General features: G+C 42.0%; 1 protein-coding gene across 1 annotated transcript in view; it reads right to left on the bottom strand.

Moving 5' to 3' along the window:
- Positions 1-3,537: 3,537 nt before the first annotated feature.
- LOC147750843 (GLIPR1-like protein 1) overlaps positions 3,538-23,981 on the bottom strand; it is a 462,095-nt gene continuing 441,651 nt past the window's right edge. Inside the window, exon 6 of the mRNA XM_086931421.1 lies at positions 3,538-3,689. Within this exon, the coding sequence (XP_086787547.1) occupies positions 3,538-3,689 (152 nt within the window). The remainder of the gene's footprint in view (positions 3,690-23,981) is intronic.

Below are 23,981 nucleotides of genomic sequence, written 5' to 3'. Positions count from 1 at the left end.
GTGCTTGAAAGGGCGCCAACACCTGCTAGTTGTCAAACATCCGAACCCTAAGTGTTCTTATTGACAATAAACACACTGCTGCTCCTTGTAAAACAAACCTACATGCGCCGAAGTGTGTCCATAAAGTCACTACAAATGGAGCGTTACAATTAGATGCATGTATTTAGTTAATACCGTGTTTTGCTTGCATGTCCCAAAAATACATAAAGATTGGTAAACGTATGCATATGAGACACCTGCTTAAGTCCCTTCACTCTACCGAACAAGTCCATTAGTCCAAACATGTTTTGCCTATATATTTCTTTTCCTGTGAGCATATTTTCCTTCTGACAAGATTTCATTTTCTCTGTCTTTATTATGCAGTACATTTGGGTCTGGGTCATATTGATGCCAAAGGTTACGGACTCCAATTAATATAAAGGGTTTAACCAACGATTGACATTTCATGATTCACTTTTTCCTGACTGTTCTTGTGTAGTTCATTTTTCGCTTCCGGCTAAGGAGATTTCCTATCATCTGGTCATTATGAACACTTCATTCCAGAACCTTTGTGTGATAGCCTACTGCATTGTGTATACTGTAGTCATGCAATGAGTGCACCAAACTTGCTAGATAGAATTAACACACCTGAAAGCAAAAATTTGCAGGGAAAAAGTTTAGGACTGGAGGTAGCATACATAATGACCTTAAGTCAGGTGGTCAATCACCTACTGTGGGCCTAATTGAATATAGCTGGAGAAAATCATTTTTAGCTTGCTATCCACATATGGGTTTCATGTTTTTCATTAAAAGGCAGTTGAAGAAGTTAAGGAAGCCGCTTTTGTCATAGCCTGCTCTCCCATAACACTAGTTTTTTCACTTTGTTTTATTCTATAGAAAATCGTGTCATATTTTTCTATACATTCTAAGTTAACTCTACAGAAATATTTCTTGGTGTGAACCTTACATATATCTGACAGTTCTACCTATGGTTGGCCTTTAATGGTTTACTCCCTTCAACCACATTCTTTGTTGAGGGGATGTGGGAAACTTTCAAGAGCTGGCGTCCGTGATGAAGTTGATTGCAAATGTACTGGTGTAGTGCGCATCTAAAATAGCATATGTTACATAGAGTCTGCAACCTCCTCCTTGTGGTCCATCTAGTGGCACCACTTCTCATGTCAGTTTGTATAGTATTCTGCCTAGGTACAAACTCAATGATCAATCACAGACCACCCCTATAAACAGAATCTTTTGTGATAATTCAGTGCATCATAACTGTTGTTTTCAGTGAAGCACTCCGTCATCTGCCCACCTCCCCCAGCCTCTCCTGCTCGAAACCTCTCAGAGGAGCCCCACCTCCACCCTCGACTGCTGCAGGCATCTTGTACCCCACATGGAACCCGTGCTGATGTAAAGCGCTCTAACACATTCGGGACGAGTTTGCGTCATATAAAAAAAATGCAAAGGACTCCCTTGGAGAACTTATCAAGCGCCCAGAGTAAAGAATGATGCTACGATTAATCAGGCACTATCAAATACATCATGCCTGGGGTCCGATCAGGCCTTTTAGAACCCACAGTCTGGGGCCAACAGCCTTCTACACCCTTCTACGCGTTCTACGCATGTCTTGAATAATACCCCCTCACACCTCAGCATGCGCTCTCACTGTATTGGGGCTAAATCCTCTGAAATAACACCACCCCTCCAACATATTTCTGCAGGCTGTCTGCTGGTTTGAGACACTGGTGGGCTTAGGGTGTCCAATGGTCTTCTTTAGACATCTGTCTTCAATTTCTTTATCCTCCTAAGCCCTATCCAATGGAATGATATATGGTAAGGTAACGGAGACCAAGTAGTACAGTGTAGGCATTCATGGGGTGTACTCTTCCCCCTACAACCAGTGTGGGACCCAAATAAAATGCTGCACTGCAAAGATTCACAGCCTCGACAGTTGTGGAATGGTTGTAAATCGCAAGCAAGGTGGGCACTATGAAAAGGAACAGTGGTGGAAAGAAAAAGCAGCATGCAGAATGACCATCATCTATATTCCAACGCTCCGCCGTCCTCGCGCTCTCTTAAAGAGGTGGCCCTCTTGCAAGGGAAGCGGACACAGTCTCCAGTGCCACCATATTCACATCGGAGCGCTTAGTGTGGACGTGTCAAGAGTAATGATTGCTTTTGAGAGCTCAATAACTTTATTATGATTTTTACAGAATAATATCATGTATCAGTGGCCATTGCAAAACACTTGATGGTACTAGTATCTCTACTACTTTTGTATACTTTTAGTGTCTGTGGAGCTGCAGGTCATATTACACCCTGTTGTCCGGGGTGAGGTACATCCTCCCAATGCAAACTCTCCTCTACAAACCTCCTGCAGTGGTGGTTAGGTGGCAAAACCATGAGTGCCCAGCCTCAGGGACTCCAGTCACAGGTACACACACACTCATACAACACTCACACAATCACCAAATAAACACACAGGCATACAGCTCTTTAATAATGTAATACCTGCACTTTGACAATAGCTTTATTAACCTTCCTGCTTTCTCAAATATGCACCGTTTTTCCACTATTTTTTCAAAATTTTCTCGGGGGGAATTCCCCCCGTACCCTCCTTAGGGAGTTCGGCCTCGCTCGCTCGCTATGGTGCAGTATGATTATCAGTTTCCGCCCACCACTTTCAAATGTCACCAGCCGCCACTGAATGACAGTGCAAGTGTTGGCATATGAAAGCTACTGGTGTCCTTAAGGAGCAGTGTCAAATTTCAGCTCCTAGCTATACATCTAGCTAGCTCCTTGCTGACAACTTCTTTGTCTCAGCATATTATTCAGGTTCAATTGGCTACGTGAAAATTAAAAGCAAACTAAATTCTGCAATTTGAGCTTTAAATGGGCTATGGTTTAATTCACATTTTAAAATGGGCATTTAGACGTGGTTGTCCGACTTTCTGGGTACGTTGGGTTTGATTGACAGTTGGCGAGTGTGCAATCCAGTTTCCTCACATTATACACATGTCTCGGCCGCTAAAAAAAAAAAATGGGCATTTAAAAAACAAAAAAACACACGATATTTTCCATACAAAAGTGGTCCAGGGAACGAGCACAGAGGTAGGACTACTGAAGTATTTATCACTGTCATTAAAGAAATCTTGGGGGGGCAATCGAAATATATTTTTAAGGCATTTGGCTGTAAATGGTGGTTAGGATGGACTATAAGAGGTGGATGTTAATTATAAATGATACTTTTCACATAGCAAAGTTTCAAGTCACCTACAGACGGGCAGTAACATTCGGATATCGGGAAGGAGATTGAAATATGTTCGGCTGCTCATGAATTACGAAACCCTCCAGGTATTTAACTATTCTTTGAAAAGTCAGTTAGCATCACTGATGGTATGCAGAGGTCCACGAATGGATCAGATTCTTAAATGCCTCTAAACCATGTATATTTATTTACAATTGTATGTAATTGCTTAAATGCAAGAACATTAAAATATCCGCATTTTTAAAGGAAGGCAATCAAATAAACAAATATATTTGAATTACAGACTGTTAAAAACAACAACAAGAAAAAAAAGAATGTATTACGAATAAAGAAACAAAGCAGTAATTGGGAGGTAAAATGGGTAAACTTGAACCATCCCAGCTAGACGTTCGACGGCTTACTGCAAAATGTGGATCCCACGGAGGAGTCCAGTTACCATCTAGTAAGAAATACAGGCGATTCATTAAGGATTGAGTGAAGGAAAAAAATATATTGAGACTACGTAGTTACACATATACACTAGAAAACCTTTACATTTTTCACCTGTTAACAGTTTCTTACTCTTTTGTAATAGGAGCCACAAGTTTAAACAAGGGTCTGAAATCCACACATTTAGAAGGTGCAGGTGGGCTCTGCAAGCTGAATTTCAATTCATACACACACAGCAATCTCACATTAAATTTAGTGTACCACACATATTGGCTGCTGCTTTTAACTTTATGATCCAGTCCTAAACATTTATGTGGGAGAGGATACCCTGCTGAAAACAGGACTCCCTCTGGCGTCTTAGAAGAGGGAACACAAGTCACATTGGAAAAGATCATGATTAAACATTCATCCAACCTATACAATATTAACAGTTAGACATGATACCTTTATAGTACTGTTATTAATGATTTGGTATGCATTGCTTAAATAGAAAGCCTCTACCATTTACACCTGCTTCTAAAACTGGTTACTTACTGCTATGACGTAGCAACAGTTAAACAAAACTCGTTGCTTGAGTTTTAAGTCGGTGTACATATAACAGGCGCCTGGCATAGCATTACAAAGTCACTTCAAATTGTAGTTTGTCAACGGGACATACAGTGATTATCATTATTTTGAAAAACGTTGTTTTTCTCATTGGAAAATAAGATCTACAAATGAGGCATTTTGTTATTCATAGCGAACTTTGTAAACGTATACCACTGAATCTTTAAGCTTTCCTATACACTTTTACATTTGTAAAACGTAATGTTTTCTTCTGAACATCCTGCCCTCCACGGAGTATTAGTAATAAATAGAATTATAGATGAGCAATAGTGAATAGTGGGGATGTTTTCCACCTCAGGGATCTGAATGACATCCAATAGACATTAAGAGTGAAGCTTGGGCTCCACATGTCGTCACTCTCCATGGAGGGTAACAGGCCTTGCCTTCAGTGATGATTTCAATTAAAATTAGGTTACTTTTGGTTTAAGTTAAACAAAAAGTATGCAGAACCTTTATCACCTGACAGTGAGCCTGGTCTAAATCATAGTAAATGTCTAACTTTTAAGAGAGGACAATTCAGCAGATCTTGTATGCTCCTCTTCAATTTCCTGAAAAGGGGCCATCTGCAACCATTTGTAGTCTAACCCTACAACTTGCTGAAGAGAAGCAGGGAGAGCATTAAATAACTGATATTATTATTTTACAATCTTCACATACTTTTTCACATAAATTTTCTCATTCCTAGCTCCAGATCAACACCTGCCATCAAAATTCCCTGTTAGAAAGCCAAGAAATATGTCATAATTTACCCTCACTCAAATTGAAGGAGGACAAATCACTTAGTGATAAACATTCCAAATCGTACAACAAATAATGGGGAATTTTTGCTTTAAACACATTTTTAAGTACCTTTACTTGTCCCTAACCTACTTGAAGCAAAGTAAGCTTGAAGTCCCTTGTCTATCGAGCATCCCATACTTTCTGTTTCCGTACATGGGTACGCCACTGAATCAATTAATTAACCAGGATTTATAAAGCGCAGCTAATCACTCAATATGATATCCAGGCACTTGCAGGTTCTGGAGGCTTATTCGAACAGCCAGGTCTTGAGGGCCATTCGGAATGCCAGAAGTGTGGTGATAGTCTGGAGTTGCATGGGGAGGCTGTTCCAGGTCTTTGCTGCAATGTGGGAGAAAAAGCATCCCCCACTTCTGCTTCAGTAGATTCGGGGAGTATGGGCAAGTAAAAGGGAGGCGAAGCATAGCCTTCTCGATGGTTGGTAGACGTTCAGATGCGTAATGTAGGCGGGTCCTTGGTTGTGTACAGTGCTTAATTTGTAAACAAAAGACGTGCCAGGGCTCTCGTTGGGAGGCCACTGCAGCTTGCACCACACATTGCCTCTACCAGCTGCCAATGACAGTTTAAACAAAGCTACTAACCATCACACTCTTACAAGTCTGACAATTCATACTATTCCAGGCCCCCAAAGCTAAAAAAAATGGCTGCAGGTATTAGTCACAGTAAATTGAACTAATAAACAGCAGTTGTTGTACGATCTGTGCTCTAGGGAAAAGAGTATAGGAAACTATGGTGGAAAAGAATAGAGTAGGCAAATAGTCTTCCCTTCTCAATGGGAGTTCAAACTGTCTGCTGGCAGAGCCTTGAAAGATGCTTCCCAGGCACTGGAACCCAAAATAAAATTGCGCCACTCCATATACTGTGTCCCATACTCCCCAGAACCCCAGTTTCCTTGCTGACCCCACACAAAGGAGATAATTTCTGTTACTGGGAACGAAGGCTACAGTGATGTAGTAAAACCAGACTACAATGCGAAATATTATGTCATGCGTCTTTACACCTTTATACATTGGGAGATGAACACTCCAGAGAGCTGTGCCTTCCACCGACACACGAGGATGAATCTCTCTGCTCAGAATAACTGCTTTGGTGACACACTAAACTCCGCATGTTTTTCTGAGAATTAATTGGACTCTTTTGTGGAAGAGGAGCAAAGCAGGCTGGCTGGCCCTGTGTGGTCTTGTGGTTGCTGCCTAGTGATCAGGCCACTTGGAATGGAAGCAACCACTGAAGGCAGAGCTGGCGGCTCGATGTAACAACCGTGCCTTTAAGGCCTGTAGTCACAGGGGAGGATGAGAGAAATCACCCCTCCCCCCTTCTTCCTTGTAACAGCCGGGTTTGCTGGGCGCTCCTCTGGCACAGAATGCTGAGCTGTACCACAAACCACTATTTCTTCTTCCTGTGGAGCTATACTAAATCAATGTTTTATCTCAGCCTGGAGAACTTTCAGCTTGAGAAGCTCACTGCTAAATGACAGCAGCAACGATAAATTATATATTTATATGCTGAAAATTATGATTAGTCCCATCTCAAGATACTAATAACAGAAGGAAGGATGAACAGCTGAGTGCATCTGTTGTAATCCAACCCTGTGATCTTCCGGTTACACTAAGCCAGCCAGCCAGCAACAATGGGTGCATTAAACAACTGAGCTAACTTCTACACACATTACTGCAACATCACTTCCATTTGCACCACACTACCCACATATATATTGAGCCTTGTATTTTTAGGTCGAGCATCCAAGACCTCTTCTCTTGAGCTTCAAGCCATTCCCCCTGCTTTTCATTTGTTTGTTTCAGTTTCCTTTAAAAATCCATGCTTGCTAGTGGTCAGTCCTGCCTCTTCGTCCTTCCTTTTGCTCTTTTGTTCCTCCCACAGACCAGGGACGGATTATGGTATGTTTACGCTTTGGTTCTTTTTTTAGTTCCTTGAAGCACTATTTTCTTTTTTCTTTCCTGCTCATTTTACACTGTGGCTGCATATTCAGCTTCAGGCTTGTAGCTGCATGCAATTTATTGCACCATTTGTCCCTCCCACCTCCTCCCATGTCCTGCCATTCTTCAGCATTCATCTAGTTGTTGTTCTTCTCACCCTGTGGCTTCTCGAATATCTGCTCCCCCATTAAACCGTAACAAAAGACAGCTCCCAGATTCGGCTTGTATTCTTTTCTTTCAGGCCAGCCCAGACTGTTTTTGGAAGCAAGCGCTCTATGTTTTCACTTTTGCGTAAACAGAGTTTTAAATCTTATCTTGTAGCTCACTGAAACTAGCAGAGGAGCCGAGCTGCCTCCTTCTGTTTCCAGCAGAGCATGCTTTCAAGAGGGCAGGAGAGCAGTGTTGTAAATGAAAAGATGACTCCACAAGCAGGTAAGTGAAGCAATGGCTTTAATGCAGCACAGGTATAGGTAGGTCAGCCCCCCGTCCAACCAGAGCTCCAACTGCCAACAGGGCGAAGGAGAACTCCAGAACCCAGAACACAAGGAGAGATCTAGAGTGCTGGCCCAAGGAAGAAGCAAAGCACTGTACAACATATCTCCCCCCTTTGCAAGGAAAGAAAACACAAGAAAAGGAAAGAAACATTAATGCACATAGTCATTCAAGTACATGGGTGGGCGACGGGAGCGAGAGCTCCTCAAACCGACATCAACCAAAGAAGAGGAAGGAGAAACAGGAGCACGAGGTACAGAAGCAGGAACAAGAGAGGCAGGAGCGGAATCAACCACAGAACCACTATGATATGTACATAAAGATGTGGAGGCATCGCCACCACCCACCTCCCCCCGTCCAGTTGGCAAGGGGATGGGAGAGGAAGGACCACCAGAGGACAGTAAATAACCATTACAACCATCAAGCTGAGTAGGAAACAGGTCATCAGAAGAAGAATCTTTACGCTTCTGGTAGAGTGCTACCCTCCGATAATTCCAACTTTCACCATTGGCTAAGAAAATGAAGTGTGGAAAAACCTTCTTGACTCTGTAGGGACCCCTAAACTTGCTAAGACCCTTAGCAAGTCTCCCCGGCTTAACCTTAACCAGGTCACCCACGGAGATGGGCAAGGGGGTACTGTCATGAATTAAGGGCACATCGCCACCAGAGCCCTTCAACCAAGCAGGGGTCAATTTAGTTACTGGTGTGCGACCACGCATTAGTTCAAAAGGAGACTTTTCACCACTCTTATGTGGTGTGGAGCGGTAAGCCCAGACCAGTTCCTGGACACGTTCATCTGAAAAACAACCAGTCTCTACAAACATCTGAATCACACCCTTAACAAGGGGATTCACTCTTTCACAAAGGCCATTACCCTGTGGGTTGTAAAGACTAGTCTTCTGATGCCTGATGCCACAATCATTAACAAAAGAAGTCATTTTCGAGGACGTAAGTTGAGTCCCATTGTCTGAAATGAGGACAGAAGGATAGCCCTCGCTGATAAAAATACCCTTCAAAAACTTAATGGTGGCATCAGTAGTGATCTCTTTTACAAATTGTACACACAGCCATTTTGAAAAACAATCGATTAGAACAATTGCGAAACGGTGATCAGTAGGTAGTTCACTCATGGGGCCTATGAAGTCTATGCAGACACTATGCCAGGGAGTATTCTCAAAGACAATTTTATGTGTGGACTGAGAGCCCAAAACTTTGAGGCGCTTCTCGCCTTCCCTGCAGAAACTACACTTCAAAACACAATCGACTGCATCATTATCAATAGAGGGCCACCAAAAGTTCTGTTTGACACGACGTTGAGTGAGACTTTGACCCAAGTGTCCCTCATGGGCCAAGTCTAGAATCCTCCTTTTTAATTGATTAGGAGGGACAAAGCGATCACCTCGCATCAAAACATCTTTTCCCTCTAAAGAAAGTTCATCCAAAATTTTCAAGAAGGGTCTGACTGAAGGACTAACAGTACTTTCCCTCCTTGTTCCATTAGAAACAAGACTGATAACAGCCTTCAAAGTCAGATCTTCCTCCATGCCCTTGGACCATTCATCACGGGAAAATGAACCACCACCCACCAACAAAACATCCTCCATCACAGCAACCGCAAGATCATCAGACGTGATCTCAGAACCACAACAAGTGAAAAGAAAAGGGAGCCTAGACAGACAATCCGCTTGGATATTCTTCCACCCATGAACAAATTCGATCTCACACTGATAGTCCTGTAAGCGAGAGGAAAGTCTCGCCAACCTTGGAGAACCCTTACCAGCCCCACCAGGAGCTAGAACATTTAAAAGAGGTTTGTGGTCTGTACGCAGAACAAACTTGTAACCCCACAAGTAGGTTCGAAAGTAACTTGTTCCCCAGACTGCGGCAAGAGCCTCACGCTCTATTACGGAGTAGTTTGACTCAGAGGTGGACAGAGGCCTAGACGCGAATGCTATGGTTTTCTCAACACTCCCATGTCTTTGTAAGAGAACTGCACCAAGGCCAATGGCACTGGAGAAATCTCTTACAAATTTCGAGTAAAACTCGATCAAGCCCATAAAGGACCGAAGTTTATCCTTATCAACCGGGGAGGGTGCTAGCTCAATGGCTTCAAGTAAGTTTTTCTTAGGTTTAATGCCTTCTTCCGACAAACAAAATCCTAAATACTCTATCTCTTTCAACAGAAAAGCACACTTCTCTTTTCTTAATGTTAAACCAGCCTCATCCACCCTAAGTAACACATCTTGTAAGATTTTATTGTGTTCTTGTAGAGAATCACCATAAATCAAGATATCGTCTTGAAAATACAGCACCTTATCAAGACCCTTAAAAACTTCAGAGACAAGTCTCTGGAATACGCTAGCGGCTGAGACTAGCCCAAAGGGTAGCCTAGTGAATTGGAATGTGCCTTCACTGGTGATAAAAGCAGTTAAATGCTTGGAGCTATCATCCAGACAAATTGATGGTAGGCATGTTTAAGGTCCAACTTACTGAAGAACCTTGCCCCTTTAAGAGTTGATACCAATTCACCGATGTTTGGTAGAGGGAATACATCGGCTACAACACACTTATTTAGGGAACGAAGATCCACACAGAATCTGATCTTGTTATCCGGTTTCTGCGAGATCACAACAGGCGAAACCCAAGGAGATGCTTCAATGGGTTCAATGATTCCCCCTTGGAGCATTTCCTCCAGGGTAGCCTTGACCTCATTCCGTAAAGCAAAGGGCACTCTCCTTACCTTGTGTTGAACAGGTAAACTGCCCTCCTTGAGAATTATGCGATGTGAGTAGCCTATAAGTTCACCTAACTGGTCCCTAAAAACGTTTCTATATTTGGCCAATATGTCCTCCAAGGATGAGGTCTCAACAATCGAAATGGGATTATCAGATCTAGGATCAACGACAATGTGCAGATCATATTGATGGTGACGACCTAAGATTGCTGGTCCATCCGTTGATATATATATTTTACCATAAGTTGATCTGCCTTTGAAGTCAATCTTAGCTTCAAAGAAACCTAGCATATCAATCTTTTCACCTTGGTAGCCAGACGGGAAGATGTCACACGTCTCTAGTACCCTTTCGCCCCACACACTCTTCAATAGAGAAGAAGGAATTATGGTCCATTTTGAACCCGTGTCAACCATGAGAGAAATGATTTTCCCATCAATAACAAAGTCATCTTTAAAAGGATTACCTCTCTGGTTGCTACACGAACAAACCGTGTCAGACAAGACCAAAATTTTGTTAACATCACGTCTCAAATCATCACATTCATTAATGACTGTAATTCTTGAATTGTTCTTATTTCTACACATTTTTGCGAAGTGTCCTACCTTACCACAACGCAGACACTCTTTGTTGTTTGCAAAACAAATTTCCCATCAGAAGAATGAGAAAAACTACCACACCTAGAGCACATTTTTTGACTATTTTTGCTAAAAGATGATTGTAACACATTCTTTTTCTGAAGAACATATCCTTTTTTCCTAACAATTGCAATGGCTGTTGCTTCATCATCGCTGTTATCACTAAGCATATTCTTATTGGAGACTTCCGCCACTTTAGTCTCAAGGCCACTTTTCTGCAGTTCCTTCATACACTTTTCGCTTTCTTCCACGACCTTAGCTAGTTCTATGGCATCTTTCAATGTTGGATTCTTGGCCGCCCACAAGCGTTCTTGAACTTTTCTATTGTTGGCTTGGACAACTAACTGGTCTCTAATTAATTTGTCCGCCATCTGGCCAAAGTTACACTTAATCGATAACTCGCGCAGTCTTGCTACAAATTCATCAATACTTTCATCAGCCAATTGCTTATTTTTATAAAATTTATATCTCTGAAGAATAAGATTCTCTTCCTTGCCAAAACGAGTTTCTAACCTTGTTACTGCCTCTTTAAACTCATCTAGATCAGCTTGTGACCCTGCAGATAGTACTTGTGGTAAATATCTGAAAAGGCGCTGTCCTTCTTTACCCAAAGTGGTCATTAATAGCGCTTTTTTACGTTTGGGTGAATAGTCCTCTCCATCTAGGGCTTCAATATAGTTATTGAACATGACTATCCAGTCCTCCCAGGCTATAGGTGGATTGCCTGGCTCTGATAAAAATTGAGGAGGAAGGGCGACATTAATTGATTGAGCCATGGATAGAGGAAATTCTATAAAGACCACAAATGGAGTAAAGAGCAGAATAAAGTTCACCACACAGTAAGAAGCAGATACGTTTTTAAATGTGTGCTTACTTCAACACGTAGTGAAGATCCAATGGCAAGTAACGATATTATACGCTCCGCGCTGAGCGTATCCCTGGAAACAGTCAACACTAGAGAAGGATACTTTTAAAATGGCCGATTACGTCGTGCGTGTAATTGACACGTCAGACGCTCTTGACAGTGAGAGTCTACGCGCAAGGAAGCTGCGCTTGTGAAACACTACTCACGTTGCTATGCGTTTCTGTGACGCTAGTCGTGTTGAGCGGGATTGGTGACGCTGGTGACGCTGCCGCCTGAGTTGGTGATGACGCTGCCGCCTGCGTGATGACGCTGCCGCCTGCGTTGTAGTGGTGCATTCGTATTAGACAGCAACTCACCAGGGTTCTGAGACGTTGGAGAGTATGACGTCAATCACTGCTAGGAAGAGAATGACCATAGAGACAGGAAACTCCACGAAGGACTATTTTTTTTTGGATAAAATAGTCACCGCCAACACTGAAGACGATGTCTGCGTCCTCGCTGTCCACACGGGGTTCTTGAGGGGCGCTTGAGCTCTACCGCACTGTAATGGTTTCCTTGGCTGCAGCAACACACGGAGAGACAATGGTCGGACGCCTCACCAGTCCAAGTCGCCAAATGTTGTAAATGAAAAGATGACTCCACAAGCAGGTAAGTGAAGCAATGGCTTTAATGCAGCACAGGTATAGGTAGGTCAGCCCCCCGTCCAACCAGAGCTCCAACTGCCAACAGGGCGAAGGAGAACTCCAGAACCCAGAACACAAGGAGAGATCTAGAGTGCTGGCCCAAGGAAGAAGCAAAGCACTGTACAACAAGCAGCTCTCCTTGCCTCTTCCTACCTTCTCTGTTGAGGAACCTTGCAGGCACGCCGTGTTGGGGTGCAGGTTTTTTAATAACCACAAAATAATTGGAAGGCTGGGGATTTTATGTTTATGAAATGCAATTGTCTCCTTTGTATGCTTGATACCCTGCTCTGTGTTGCTCTCAAGCACAGTGGGTTTCTGTGCACCCCACGAGCCACATTTCTGTTTCCCTTGTGTGCTGCTGGTCAGGCCCCCCGTGCGTCTACTTTGCATCCTGGATAATGTGGCAGCCACCCAAGGAGCCATTGGTGTGGCAATTCTTTGAAATGAGGCTAGGTGCCAAGGAAGTTTCTGTGAAGTATGTTACTAGCAGCAGCATAGAGTTCAGCCAGGGGAGCAAAAATAAACAATATAGCATGAGTGCCACAAGAATGTGGAGTAACCTGAGGTCTGTGCATCCACAAAGGCTTACAAGGGCAGGGTTCGCGGATGCTGCAGCGACTCTATAGGGGCTTCAGCATCATTTGCTTCAGGGGATATTGTGCTTGAGCAGGTTCTAAGCACACAACTGAACAATAATCTTGCTTTTTTTATTAAAGCGCTATTTTGCTGCTTGTGTAAGCAGGTGATTTTTTTGATCAGAGAAAAGCCGATGTGCACAGAATAAGCTTGTCCAAGAGCAAAAGTGCCTCCTAGGCAGCAGTTATTTTCTGTGAACAGTTCTTTGTAACTTTTTCTCCTTTTTGTTTTTAAGGAGATACTGTTGGTATTTGTTTAACACTTCAAATTGTATGTGTGTCGTACCCTTTTAAAAAAGTGTTACATACCCCAAAACATATTAATAATGTTTGATAACACGAATAAATGTTATAGTAGTTGAAAACGGTCACCCAAAACGGCTCCTTTCAGAGCTACCCTATAGTTTAATGATCTATGTTGTTTGTACTGTTTCCCTTTTTTTTTTGTCTTCTCCAAAGCGAGATTATTGCAAGAGCCAGGAAGTCAATCCCTCACATTCAGTCTGAGGGGGCAGTGCTTCCTAGTTAGCTGTCACAAGTCTATCGCAAGATCGTACTTTTTATAATGGACTTTGCATTTAAACTGAATATGTACTGATGTAGCAAGTATAATTTATATACACCAATATAACAGTAACAGTGTGTGTAGTTTAATGAAATGCAACCCATTATATAATTGTGGGGAAAAATAAATTACTTAGATTTATGAAAAAACATGTTTTTTATCTGCAGGGGGCACAGCACACACTGATACTATTTATGTACTTTAAGTCCATTTATTATTATTAAAAAAGGTTCAATCCTTACTTTTTTATGATCCTTTGAGATAAACTATTGTTTCAGAGGAAGATTTTACACTTTCCTTTATAATAGTACTTATGCCTTACAGTCCCCAATAGTAGGGTATGAGGAGAAAGTAGACTCTCAAATGAGACCTTTTCGTAGTATAACAACAGTGTACAGTAGGGTGTAAGGAGACCCAGCTATCTCACTGACACCTCTTCATAGACTAACAACTGTGTGTAGTAGACTATGGGGAGATACTAGTAAGACCTTGCATGAAGGTAACCACTATGTACAGTAGGGTGTAAAGAGCCACTGCCTCGCCACTCACACCTTTACCTAGGCTCAGTAGTATCCATAGTAGGGTGGAGAAGGTATTCACCTCATATGTAAGACCTCACTATTCTATAGTAAGTATAACCATTACTGGACTCTCCCCTGAGACCTCTCCCCAGGGAAATAACCATAAATATTAGGGTGTGGGAATTGATTTGCCTGTCCAGTCACAGTTCTCCCCAGCATGACAGACTTGTACATTCGTGTTTTGGGAAACATTGTCTTCTTCACTAACATCTATCACCAGGACAACATGGATGTGCAGTAGAGTGATGGCAAGCAAGTATCTCTGTACTTATACCTCACCTACAGCAACATCTATATATAATGATGTCTGGGAAAGGAGTGAGCTGTTCACTAACACATCTTTATCAGGAAATCTCTCTGCTTATACCTCTTCCCACACTCACAGGTTTGCATAGTAGACTGTAGGAAGAAAATGCCCTGTTTGCTGACACATCTCTCTTGCATGATAAGTGTCTTCATAGTGGGACTGGCCCCTCTCCTGTGACTAGTGTCTTTGATGATGGGTGTACAAATTAGGCTGTAAAAATGAGCTTACCTCTCTGGTCACTGCTCTCCCTAGGATGACAGATGTACAAGTAAGGTATGTCTTGCATAATGACTCTAGAGACTGTGATGTGTAAACACACTGCCTTGTCAGCTGACACATATCCCCAGAGTAAAATATGGGTAAAGTAGGCTGTGGGTAGTAGGGTACAGAAATGGGAGTATCCTCGCTGCCCAGAACTGTGTCTTGGTGGATTGCTGTTGTAGTTAAATGTGGGGACACACTCCCCTCTCCCCACGGGGACAAAGAGGCATAGTAGGGTGTGCACAGGGATAGACTTCTCTGCTGAAACTCCTCTCAAGAGTCACAAGGATAATTGTAACATGTGCAAAAGAACTGCCCTCTCCACTATCACATTTCCACCAGTTGATAGTCCATATTAGCATATGAGGATGCACTGACATCTGTGCCAAAACCTCTCAATTGTCTGAAAGATCTGTATACTACAGTGAGCACATGGACTGAACTCTTTAATGAGACCTCACTGTTGCGTGAAAAGTCACCATAGCTGTCATTCAAATAATTGGTTTCTCCATTAACAATTCTCTGTAGCATAAAATATGTGCATAGTATTACTCCTTATGTAAGCAGATAGCTATTTCCTAGGGGACAAGTAGACCTACGCAGAATAAGCTTGTGCAAGATCACAAATGTCCCCCTATGCAATACAAACGTTATCACTTCTCCAATTAATAGTTTTTGTCCTCACTTTTCACAGCGTGAAAAAAAAGTTAAAGAGACTTCTTTTTCTCCTCCATGTATTTTATCACATGGTAGTTTTCTTGTTTACAACTTCTGTTTTCCATTTACCTCCAACAAAAAGAAAAAGTCATTTTTCACTATGTTTTGTAACGTTTTCTACATCTTTCACCCACAATCACATATTTATATGTAGTCGACCCCTAACTTGTTAATTCTTTCTCCAGAAAAATTCCACACCCAGTGTATTTATTTTTCACAAATAAATTATAATAATAATAGTAATACTGAAGTTTATATAGCGCAAACAGCTACCTCTCCAGGAGGTGTCCCAGCGCTTTATAGCATGCCATCAAACCTAATTTCATACAAGTATATAAAGTAACACTTCCTCTTGATTCATCTTTGCTAACAATGAGCACAGTGTTTCACTCTAGAAATAGCAATATCACCACTCTAACATCTCATAGGGCTAAAGTATATGTACAGTGAGGTTCATAAAAACACTAGGGCTTGTATTAACACATTCCACATTCTTTAATTTATAGTTTAAGAAACTCTGCCTCCTTTACTTACAAGTACATACAGTTGGAACACTTAATTTTTCTCCACAATACTTGCTGATAACTCTTTACATTCTAATGTCTACATTTCAGATCTACAGCGCCTCAAACAGCTTTTTATGTAAACATGCTGAAGAAAAAGTTTGCCAACATTAGTACGCTTACTGACATTTCACAACAAAGTTTATAAAATATATTATTAATTTACTTAACTTAGTCATTTCTTAAATACAGATGAAGACACCAGTTTCTTTCACCTTCAAATAATTTCACTTCTACTGAGCACAACTCAAAGAAACATCCTTCTTCTCCAAAGCAACAAGAGCAAATTGAGCTGGTTCTGCACCGAATCACATCACAGTTTTTTTCAGCCAAGTTATAAGAATGGTAACTATTGGATGAGCCTTTTTTTCTTTTGTTTTTTACTTCTCCCCATACGATTTTGTGAGACTCTCACAGGATCGTAAAACACCCCGCGGCAGGCCTAAAATTTTAAATTTTAAATGTGAGTCTCGCGAGATGCCCGCGAGACTGAAAGAACCCTATGCGGCAAGCTTCAATACCTAAAGCTTGCATGCTACTCTTGCGGGATCACAACACAATTGTAGGACAATAGTAGTATAAGGGAGGGACTAGCTTCTCCACAGAGAACCCTCTCTTGTATAATAGTTGTGCATACTTGGAAATGAGGAGGGACTATTCTCTTCTGTCAAAGCTCTCTCTTGAATAACATGTATGCAAAGTACTGTGTGGGGAGGTATTGCCCTCTCCTGTTAGACCCTTCTCTGAGATGATGGGTGTACATAGTAGACTATGAATAGACTGATCTTTACTTTCAGATCTCGGTCTCAGAACAAGTGTGCGTAGCAGTGTGTTGGGAAAGGCTACCCTCTCCTTCCAGACCTCTTATTCAGATTACAGATGTGCGTAGTTGGGTGTGTTGATGGACTGACCTCTCTCAGCAGACAAGTTCAACTAGTAAGGTGTGGGGAGTGACAGGCCTCTCATTCTACATCTCCTTCTCAGATGATCTGCAACTCTGCAACTCGGGGCAATAGCCTACTTAATCTCCACAACGGCCCCAATAGCGCTGGGGATGCCTGGCTTCACCTTGGGGGTGCCCAGTCGGGAGCATCTCACATGGAAAGCCAGGAAGGGTTCCACAGCGGTATGCAGTGCCAGGATGCCCTGAGATGGGGCAGCAGTGCGCTTTACAAGTATGCCCACATTTACATTTACATTTACATGATGTGTGACTATTGTAGGCTGTATCGATGGACTGGCCTCTACTTTCAGATCTCTCTCTCAGATAACGGGTGTGTGCAGTAGTGTGTGGGGAGGGACTGCCCTCTTCTTCCAGAACTCTTTCTCAGTTGACAGGGGTGCGTAGAAGGGTGTGGGGAGAGACTGGCCTCTCCACTGAGACCTCTCTCTAGGATAACAGGTGTGCATAGAATGCTCTAGGGATTGTCCTCGCAGCTGACACCACTCTCTCTAATAATGGGTGTGCATAGTAGCGTGTGGTAAGAGACTATCCCCTACTCACAACTCTTGGCCGATGGGCGTAAATAGTAGACTCTGATTAACACCATCTCCATTAAAGCTCCTTCCCACAGTAGCAAGTGTGCATACTACAGTGTATTCAAAGATCACCTACTCCTTTCTACTTTTCACAATCCCAAGAGTCTCGTGAGATTGTACATTTCTTTTAGATAAGAAATAACCTTCTGCTCATCACGGTACTAATCTCTTACAAACTTCCTCTCAACAACAAGGAGCACAATATGCATTCCTACTAGTAGAGTTTATTCAGAACTCATCTACTACTTTTGACTATTCACGATCCCGCAAGAGTCCAGTGAGATCATAAACATATCTTAAAAACAATATAAATTTTTTTCATAGTAGTTATCCTTTAAACACCACCTCTATAAATCTAGAGGGGCAGCTTGCCATTCTGAAGCCCCCTTATATAGTTATGTTACACAACACTTCCAATTTTTTACAGTAACCAGTAATGGCTGCCATTTAATTTCTAAAATTCCAACAGCCAGCCAATCAGATTGCTCGCAGCTCTTGCAGTACCCTTGCGTTACTCTAACAAGCCCAACTGGCAAAATATACTATTAAGTTTGAGCCTTAATTTCTCCAAAACTACAGAACAGGTTTACAACAAATCACAAAAAGGACAATCTGTGGCCCAAGAACACACTTCCTGACAAATTTGGTGTAATTCCATCCAGCAGCTTTTGCTATAACCTGCCTTAAAGAAGTCTATGGAAAACGCATGGAGGTTTAATGTTTTGGGCCCCCCCCCCCCTTTTTATTCTCAGTCCCCGCTTGATGGATAACCCTGAAATATTCCAGGAAGGAGCTAAGGTTGATGAACTTTTGTTTTGGAACATTTTGTAAAGATTCATCAAATGGGGACAAAGTTATTAGCATACCAAACAAAACTCTGTCAATGGAAAAGCAGACCTAACTATAACTACCTAGTGGTGATTGCCACTAGGTGATATAAATGTATATTTTTTCACTGAAAAAAACAAAGGTTTCAGGGATGTTATGTTAGAAAATAGAATGAAAAAACCTTAGGAATTCACTGAAAAAAACAAAGCTTACAGGAACGTTATAGCTAGGCTCAGATATCACTCATACAAAATCTGTGAAATTTAGCAGTTATATTTACCTGAGCTAACCATATTTACGACCGCGCAATGCAATGCTTATGACCTCAAATTTAACATCACTCATGGCATGGTCAGCGACATCACTGATGACATCTCAAATGACATCACTGATGACATCATCCAGTGATTTTTGAATGTTTTCTAAAGGTTTGTTAGTGTTAAACATATATACTAAGGCAGTGTTTCCCAAACTGTGGTCCGCGGACCCCCAGGGGTCCGTGACACATTCCCAGGGGGTCCGCCAGACTCGATTGCCTTCCATCAGCTTTACTGAAATGACCATGCCTACACGCCCTGATAATAACAGCGCAGGGGCAGCGGGATCACAACAAAATCACCACAATTAAATCGTCAATCACCATTCAGCTTTAGGTGCAAGCTGAAGGGTAATTGGCTTGTTTTATTATTTGATTATTCGCGCTCGCACATCAGTGCGTGTTCCCTTGCATTTACAGCCAACCTCAGAGCATTTTGCCGCCCATTGTCGTGTCTCCACTTTCTGCCCTGAATACGGAGTACTGCTGTGCCTCTTGTTTCAATGCTAAACAGCATTTATTTCCGGCACCTCGGGCCAGCAGGAGGGCACTTACCCGATGGAAAGCACAGATAAGCATGTGAGTGTTTTAATTTACGGCTATACAAGCGTAGACCAGGGGAATTCACATCAGCCTTTTGAAGATTCTTCTCGTTGTGAAGAGTGATCAGCTTGTTGTGTGCTGGTGGCAGTGACATCATGGTTTATTCCTGCCGTTAGGGTTGCTTTCATTAAAAGTGTGGCTGCAAGTGTAGTCCAAATGAATTAATTTATTTTAACTTGGTTTATGCATGTCACATTATGCAATCAATGCATGTAATGATTTAATCCTTATTCTGAAAACTGTATTTACCCGACGCAGGTGCACCGTGATTGTCATCACATCATAAACTAAATAGCCCCCCCCACACACACACAAAACCCTGCCTTGATGAAATATCCATATGTTAAAAGCGCACACACACACATTTAAAAAGTTTTTCCTTTTTATTTATGTTATCAGTCTCATGGAAATGAAAGAGAACAGCGCTATAAAAATCCAAGTTGCTTTTTCTAGAATTGTGTCTGAATAAACACAGTTATTCAGAGTCTTGTTGATCTACCTCTTGCTCCGCCCGCCCTACTGCTGAATAAATGAAATCCATGACTTCAAGGGGCTGCACACATTTTTTAATTTTGCTAGCTATGGGTGACTCAGTCACTGAGGTAGATTTGCCATTCCTGAATAATTGTCATTCATAGCTCATGAAATAAAACTATGTATGCTGCTCCTTCAATAGGTAGGAACCCAAGGCATGATACTAATGCCAACTGCTTGGCCTGCCAGGAATGAATGTAAGTGCCTCAGGTTACGACTGAAGAACTGTCATCTGGTTTACTAATCTGTATTACTTACATTATTTTAATTTATGGGTACACAAATGCACTTAAAATAACTTAACATGCTGCACTACACGGGACCGGTGTCTGATCTCAAGAAGATGAAAGTGCTTCATTTCGGATGTGGCTTCTCACCTAAGGACGTGAGCAAGAACATGGTGCATCATGGCTGAATTTTGTTCTTTTTGGGTCTATGGCTACTGCAGGGAAAAGGCACATGTTCAGAGTGTCAGTTACCGTTACTTGGCAGGGGGGGAAGAAAAGATGCAGGCAGGACCAACAGTAAGAGTTTCATGCTGCTGTCCGTTTGCTCACTTTCCATAAACCCTTGAAGTATATGTGCTGTTGAGCTTTTATAGTTGGACATATCAAGCTATTATTTGTAGCCTTTGTGGTTTGTTGTTGGCAGGGGACAGAGGCAGTGGACTTCCTATCAGGAGAGGGTTGTATCAGGTGCCATGCGATGGCTCACTGAAATATGACTTCAATGCAGTGTTCACCCTTTGATGGTAAAATGTTGCACTGCTGTGGCTAAAGATTATGTCTAACAGGGTTTTATGGTAATTACTGTGATAGAGTCTAAATGAATGTCAAAGTGTTGCTGTCTGAAAATTCTGATGTGTTTTAAGAAGCTCTTGTTTGGTAAATTGGAATAATTATATATTATAAATATGTATTCCCAGTATAGTAGCAAAACTTGATACAATGGTGCCAATAATGAAGTCTTGTCATCCCTAGGGCTTTGTTGAATTGCATATAATCGAATAGCTTTGTTCCATTTCATCATGCCCTCGCTCAAACAATATTCCTCCTGTGCAGTTACCATCCTGCCGTCTCTTACACACCCATGACGAACTCCTTGAATTTGGTCTATATACACTGGACTTATCGCTTTGTGCACTTGACTACCTTGTTAGAATTAATATTTATATTACATACTTTTTCACATTCTGCCTATATATATGTTGTTTTGTGGGGTATGACTTCATGCTAAAATTCTTCATAAATGTATAATATTTGTAACACTCCTTAAACAGTGAATAGAGTAACATCAGCTAATAATGCAAAATCATTCAACCAGTTTGCGCAAGGAGGGTTCACCCACCCCCTAGGCTCTGAAATGAGAATGTAGAGGTGCTTCTATGACTGAGGGAAAGACAACAATTGATGGACAGAATGCAGAACAATGTCATACATTCACCCCAGTACAGAGATCTGGGCCTAAATCCATCGTTTTTTTTGCTCACCATGCCAAACCAGTTTGGACCCAGCCATATGCAAATCAGTCTTGACCCTACGCCCAATGGGAACGGTCCAGTCCGAACTGCCAGGCCAGGTCCTCCCTGGACTGGAAATAAGCATCCTAGGACCAGTTTCGGGCTTTCAACCCTCACCAGCCAAGATAGCTTGACTCCAGTGGCATGGAGAACACGGGACCCACGTCTGGGCACACCCGTCCCACTCGGGGTGACAAATGCAAAAACAACAATTAATGGACAGAATGCAGAACAAGGTCATACATTCACCCCAGTACGGAGATCTGGGCCTAAATCCATTGTTGTTTTGCTCACCATGCCATCTATTTATGTGAAAAAGCTTTTTCAGATATTATGTATCTAAAAAATAAATACAGAAACCATTTGAAAAATGTAGAATCAGACCTGACGAGTCAACTTCCCGAAATAAAACCAAACACTGAAAAGTTAGTCGCTGAGATGCAGCACCATCCTTCCCATTGAAATGTTTTGATTTTCGCAAATTTTTTCAAAATAAAATTATAAAAGCTTCAGTAATTTGAGTATTTGCTTGATGTGTACTTGTTTGCGTATTTTTTGCAAATTACTGTTGTAATTTCCGAAATTTATTTTATAACATACAAATTGCTTGGGGGTCCCCGCCTTCCAATAGTGATTCAGTGGGGGTCCTCAGGAGTCAAAAGTTTGGGAACCACTGTACTAAGGTATCGCAAAAGTTAAATTAGTATACTTTCTGGACTACTGAGTGATTCCATTTTTTAACATACATTATGTGAGACAGCTGTGTGACTGTTTATCCCATGTGTGAGTGTGTGTCTGAGTGTGTGTATGGGTGCATGGGTGGGTGTGTGATTGACTTTCTGAGTGTATACATGGGTGTGTGAGTAGCTGTGTGGGTGAGTGAGCGGCTGTGTGAGTGGCTGCATGGATGGGTGTGCCAGTGATCGTATGGATGAGTGCATGAATGTCCAAATGGCTGTATGAGTGAGTGACTGGGTAACAAAGTGGCTGTATGGGTGAGTAAGTGGCTGTTTGAGTGGGTGTTTGGTTAAGTGAGTTGGTATATGAGTGGCTTTATTGGAGACTGAGTGTCTGTGTGAATGGCTGTATGGGTGAATGAGTGGATGTGAACAGATATCTAAGTGGTTGTGTGATTGAGTGTGTGAGTGCTTGTAAGGGGTGAGTACGTGGCTGTGTTGAGAGGCTGTATGGGCGAATGAGTGAGTGGTTGTGTGAGTGGCTGTATAGGTAAATAAGTAGGAGTGTGAGTAGCTGCATGGGTGAGTGTGTGGCTATGTGACTGGCTGTACAGGTAACTGATTGTATGAGTAGCTGTGTGGGTGAGTGGTTGTGTGAGTAGCTGTGTGAGTGAGTGGGTTTGTGAGTGACTATGGATGAGTGAGTGGTTGTCTGAGTACTTGTATGGGTCTGTGAAAGGATATGTGAGTGGTTGTGTGAGTGGATATTTGAGAGGTTGTGTATGTATGTGAATGAGTGTGTGAGTGCGTCTATGGATGATGTCATTAGAGATGAGATCAGTGACATCTACAGTTATTTCACTGACCATGTCATGAGTGGTGTAATATGTGTGGTCATAAGCAGTGCATTGCAGTGACATAAATTATAGTAAGCTCAGGTAACTATAATTGCTTAATTTCACTGGTTTTGTACAACTGAAATTTGTGCCTAACTATAACGTTCCTGTAACTTTTGTTTTTCTCAGTGAAATTCAAAGTCTTTTTTAAATTTCTATATCCTAACTATAACAGTTCTGTAACGTATGACCTTTGAGAGTAGTTGTGTGAGTAGCTGTAATAGTCAATTAGTGTGTGTGTGTAGCAGTATTGGCCTGTGAGTGTGGGTGTGAGAGTAGTCGTATGGGCCTGTAAGTGGGTGTGTAAGTGGTTTTGCGGGTATGTGAGTGGGTGTGGCAGTGGTGTATGGATTGGTCAGTGGATATTAGTGGCTGTATGGATATGTGAACAGATGTGAGAGTTACAGAGTGGGCGTGTGAGTGGGTGTGCAAGTGTCTATGTGAGAGTGTCAGTAGCTGTGTGAGTGACTGCACCAATCTCACCTGCCCCTTTATCCTACAAGAGAACACAGTTTTCAACAAAATGTTTACCTAACTGGAGTACTTTCTTCTGGTTAATTACTAAGAAATACCTCAATGGTTAAATGACCAGTGCGTATTCTACATTATATCTATATAATGGACCACAAGCAAATGTCTTCCATGACCTTATGTGCCTTTTACCAATGTAATTTTTCCTTGTACATCTTTATTCATAAATCTGTGATAATATGAATTTCCTATAGAGACTACAAAGAGGTAAAGCTCCACAAAACACATATACTTTCTCTTAACTATATGAATTAAGTGCTTCTTTGTTTGGTTAGGATATTCTCATATACCACGGCATCAAGAACATGTGTCACCAGCACCATGTTGGTTTTCAACTGCCTTGTTGTGAGGCCACCCGTCTCCTCTCTAATTGACCTCCCCTCACTCCCCAACCCTTTGAGTACCTCTCTCTGGTCACTTGCAGACCTGAACTATTGTGAGGACAAAGGGTGTTATGGAGGGGGCAGGAGGAAGCTCTC

This window comes from Lissotriton vulgaris, chromosome 1_1, assembly GCF_964263255.1.
Source record: "Lissotriton vulgaris chromosome 1_1, aLisVul1.2, whole genome shotgun sequence".
Taxonomy (NCBI): domain Eukaryota; kingdom Metazoa; phylum Chordata; class Amphibia; order Caudata; family Salamandridae; genus Lissotriton; species Lissotriton vulgaris.
Note: the sequence above shows the minus strand (reverse complement) of the source record. Positions and strands in the feature narration are given on the sequence as shown.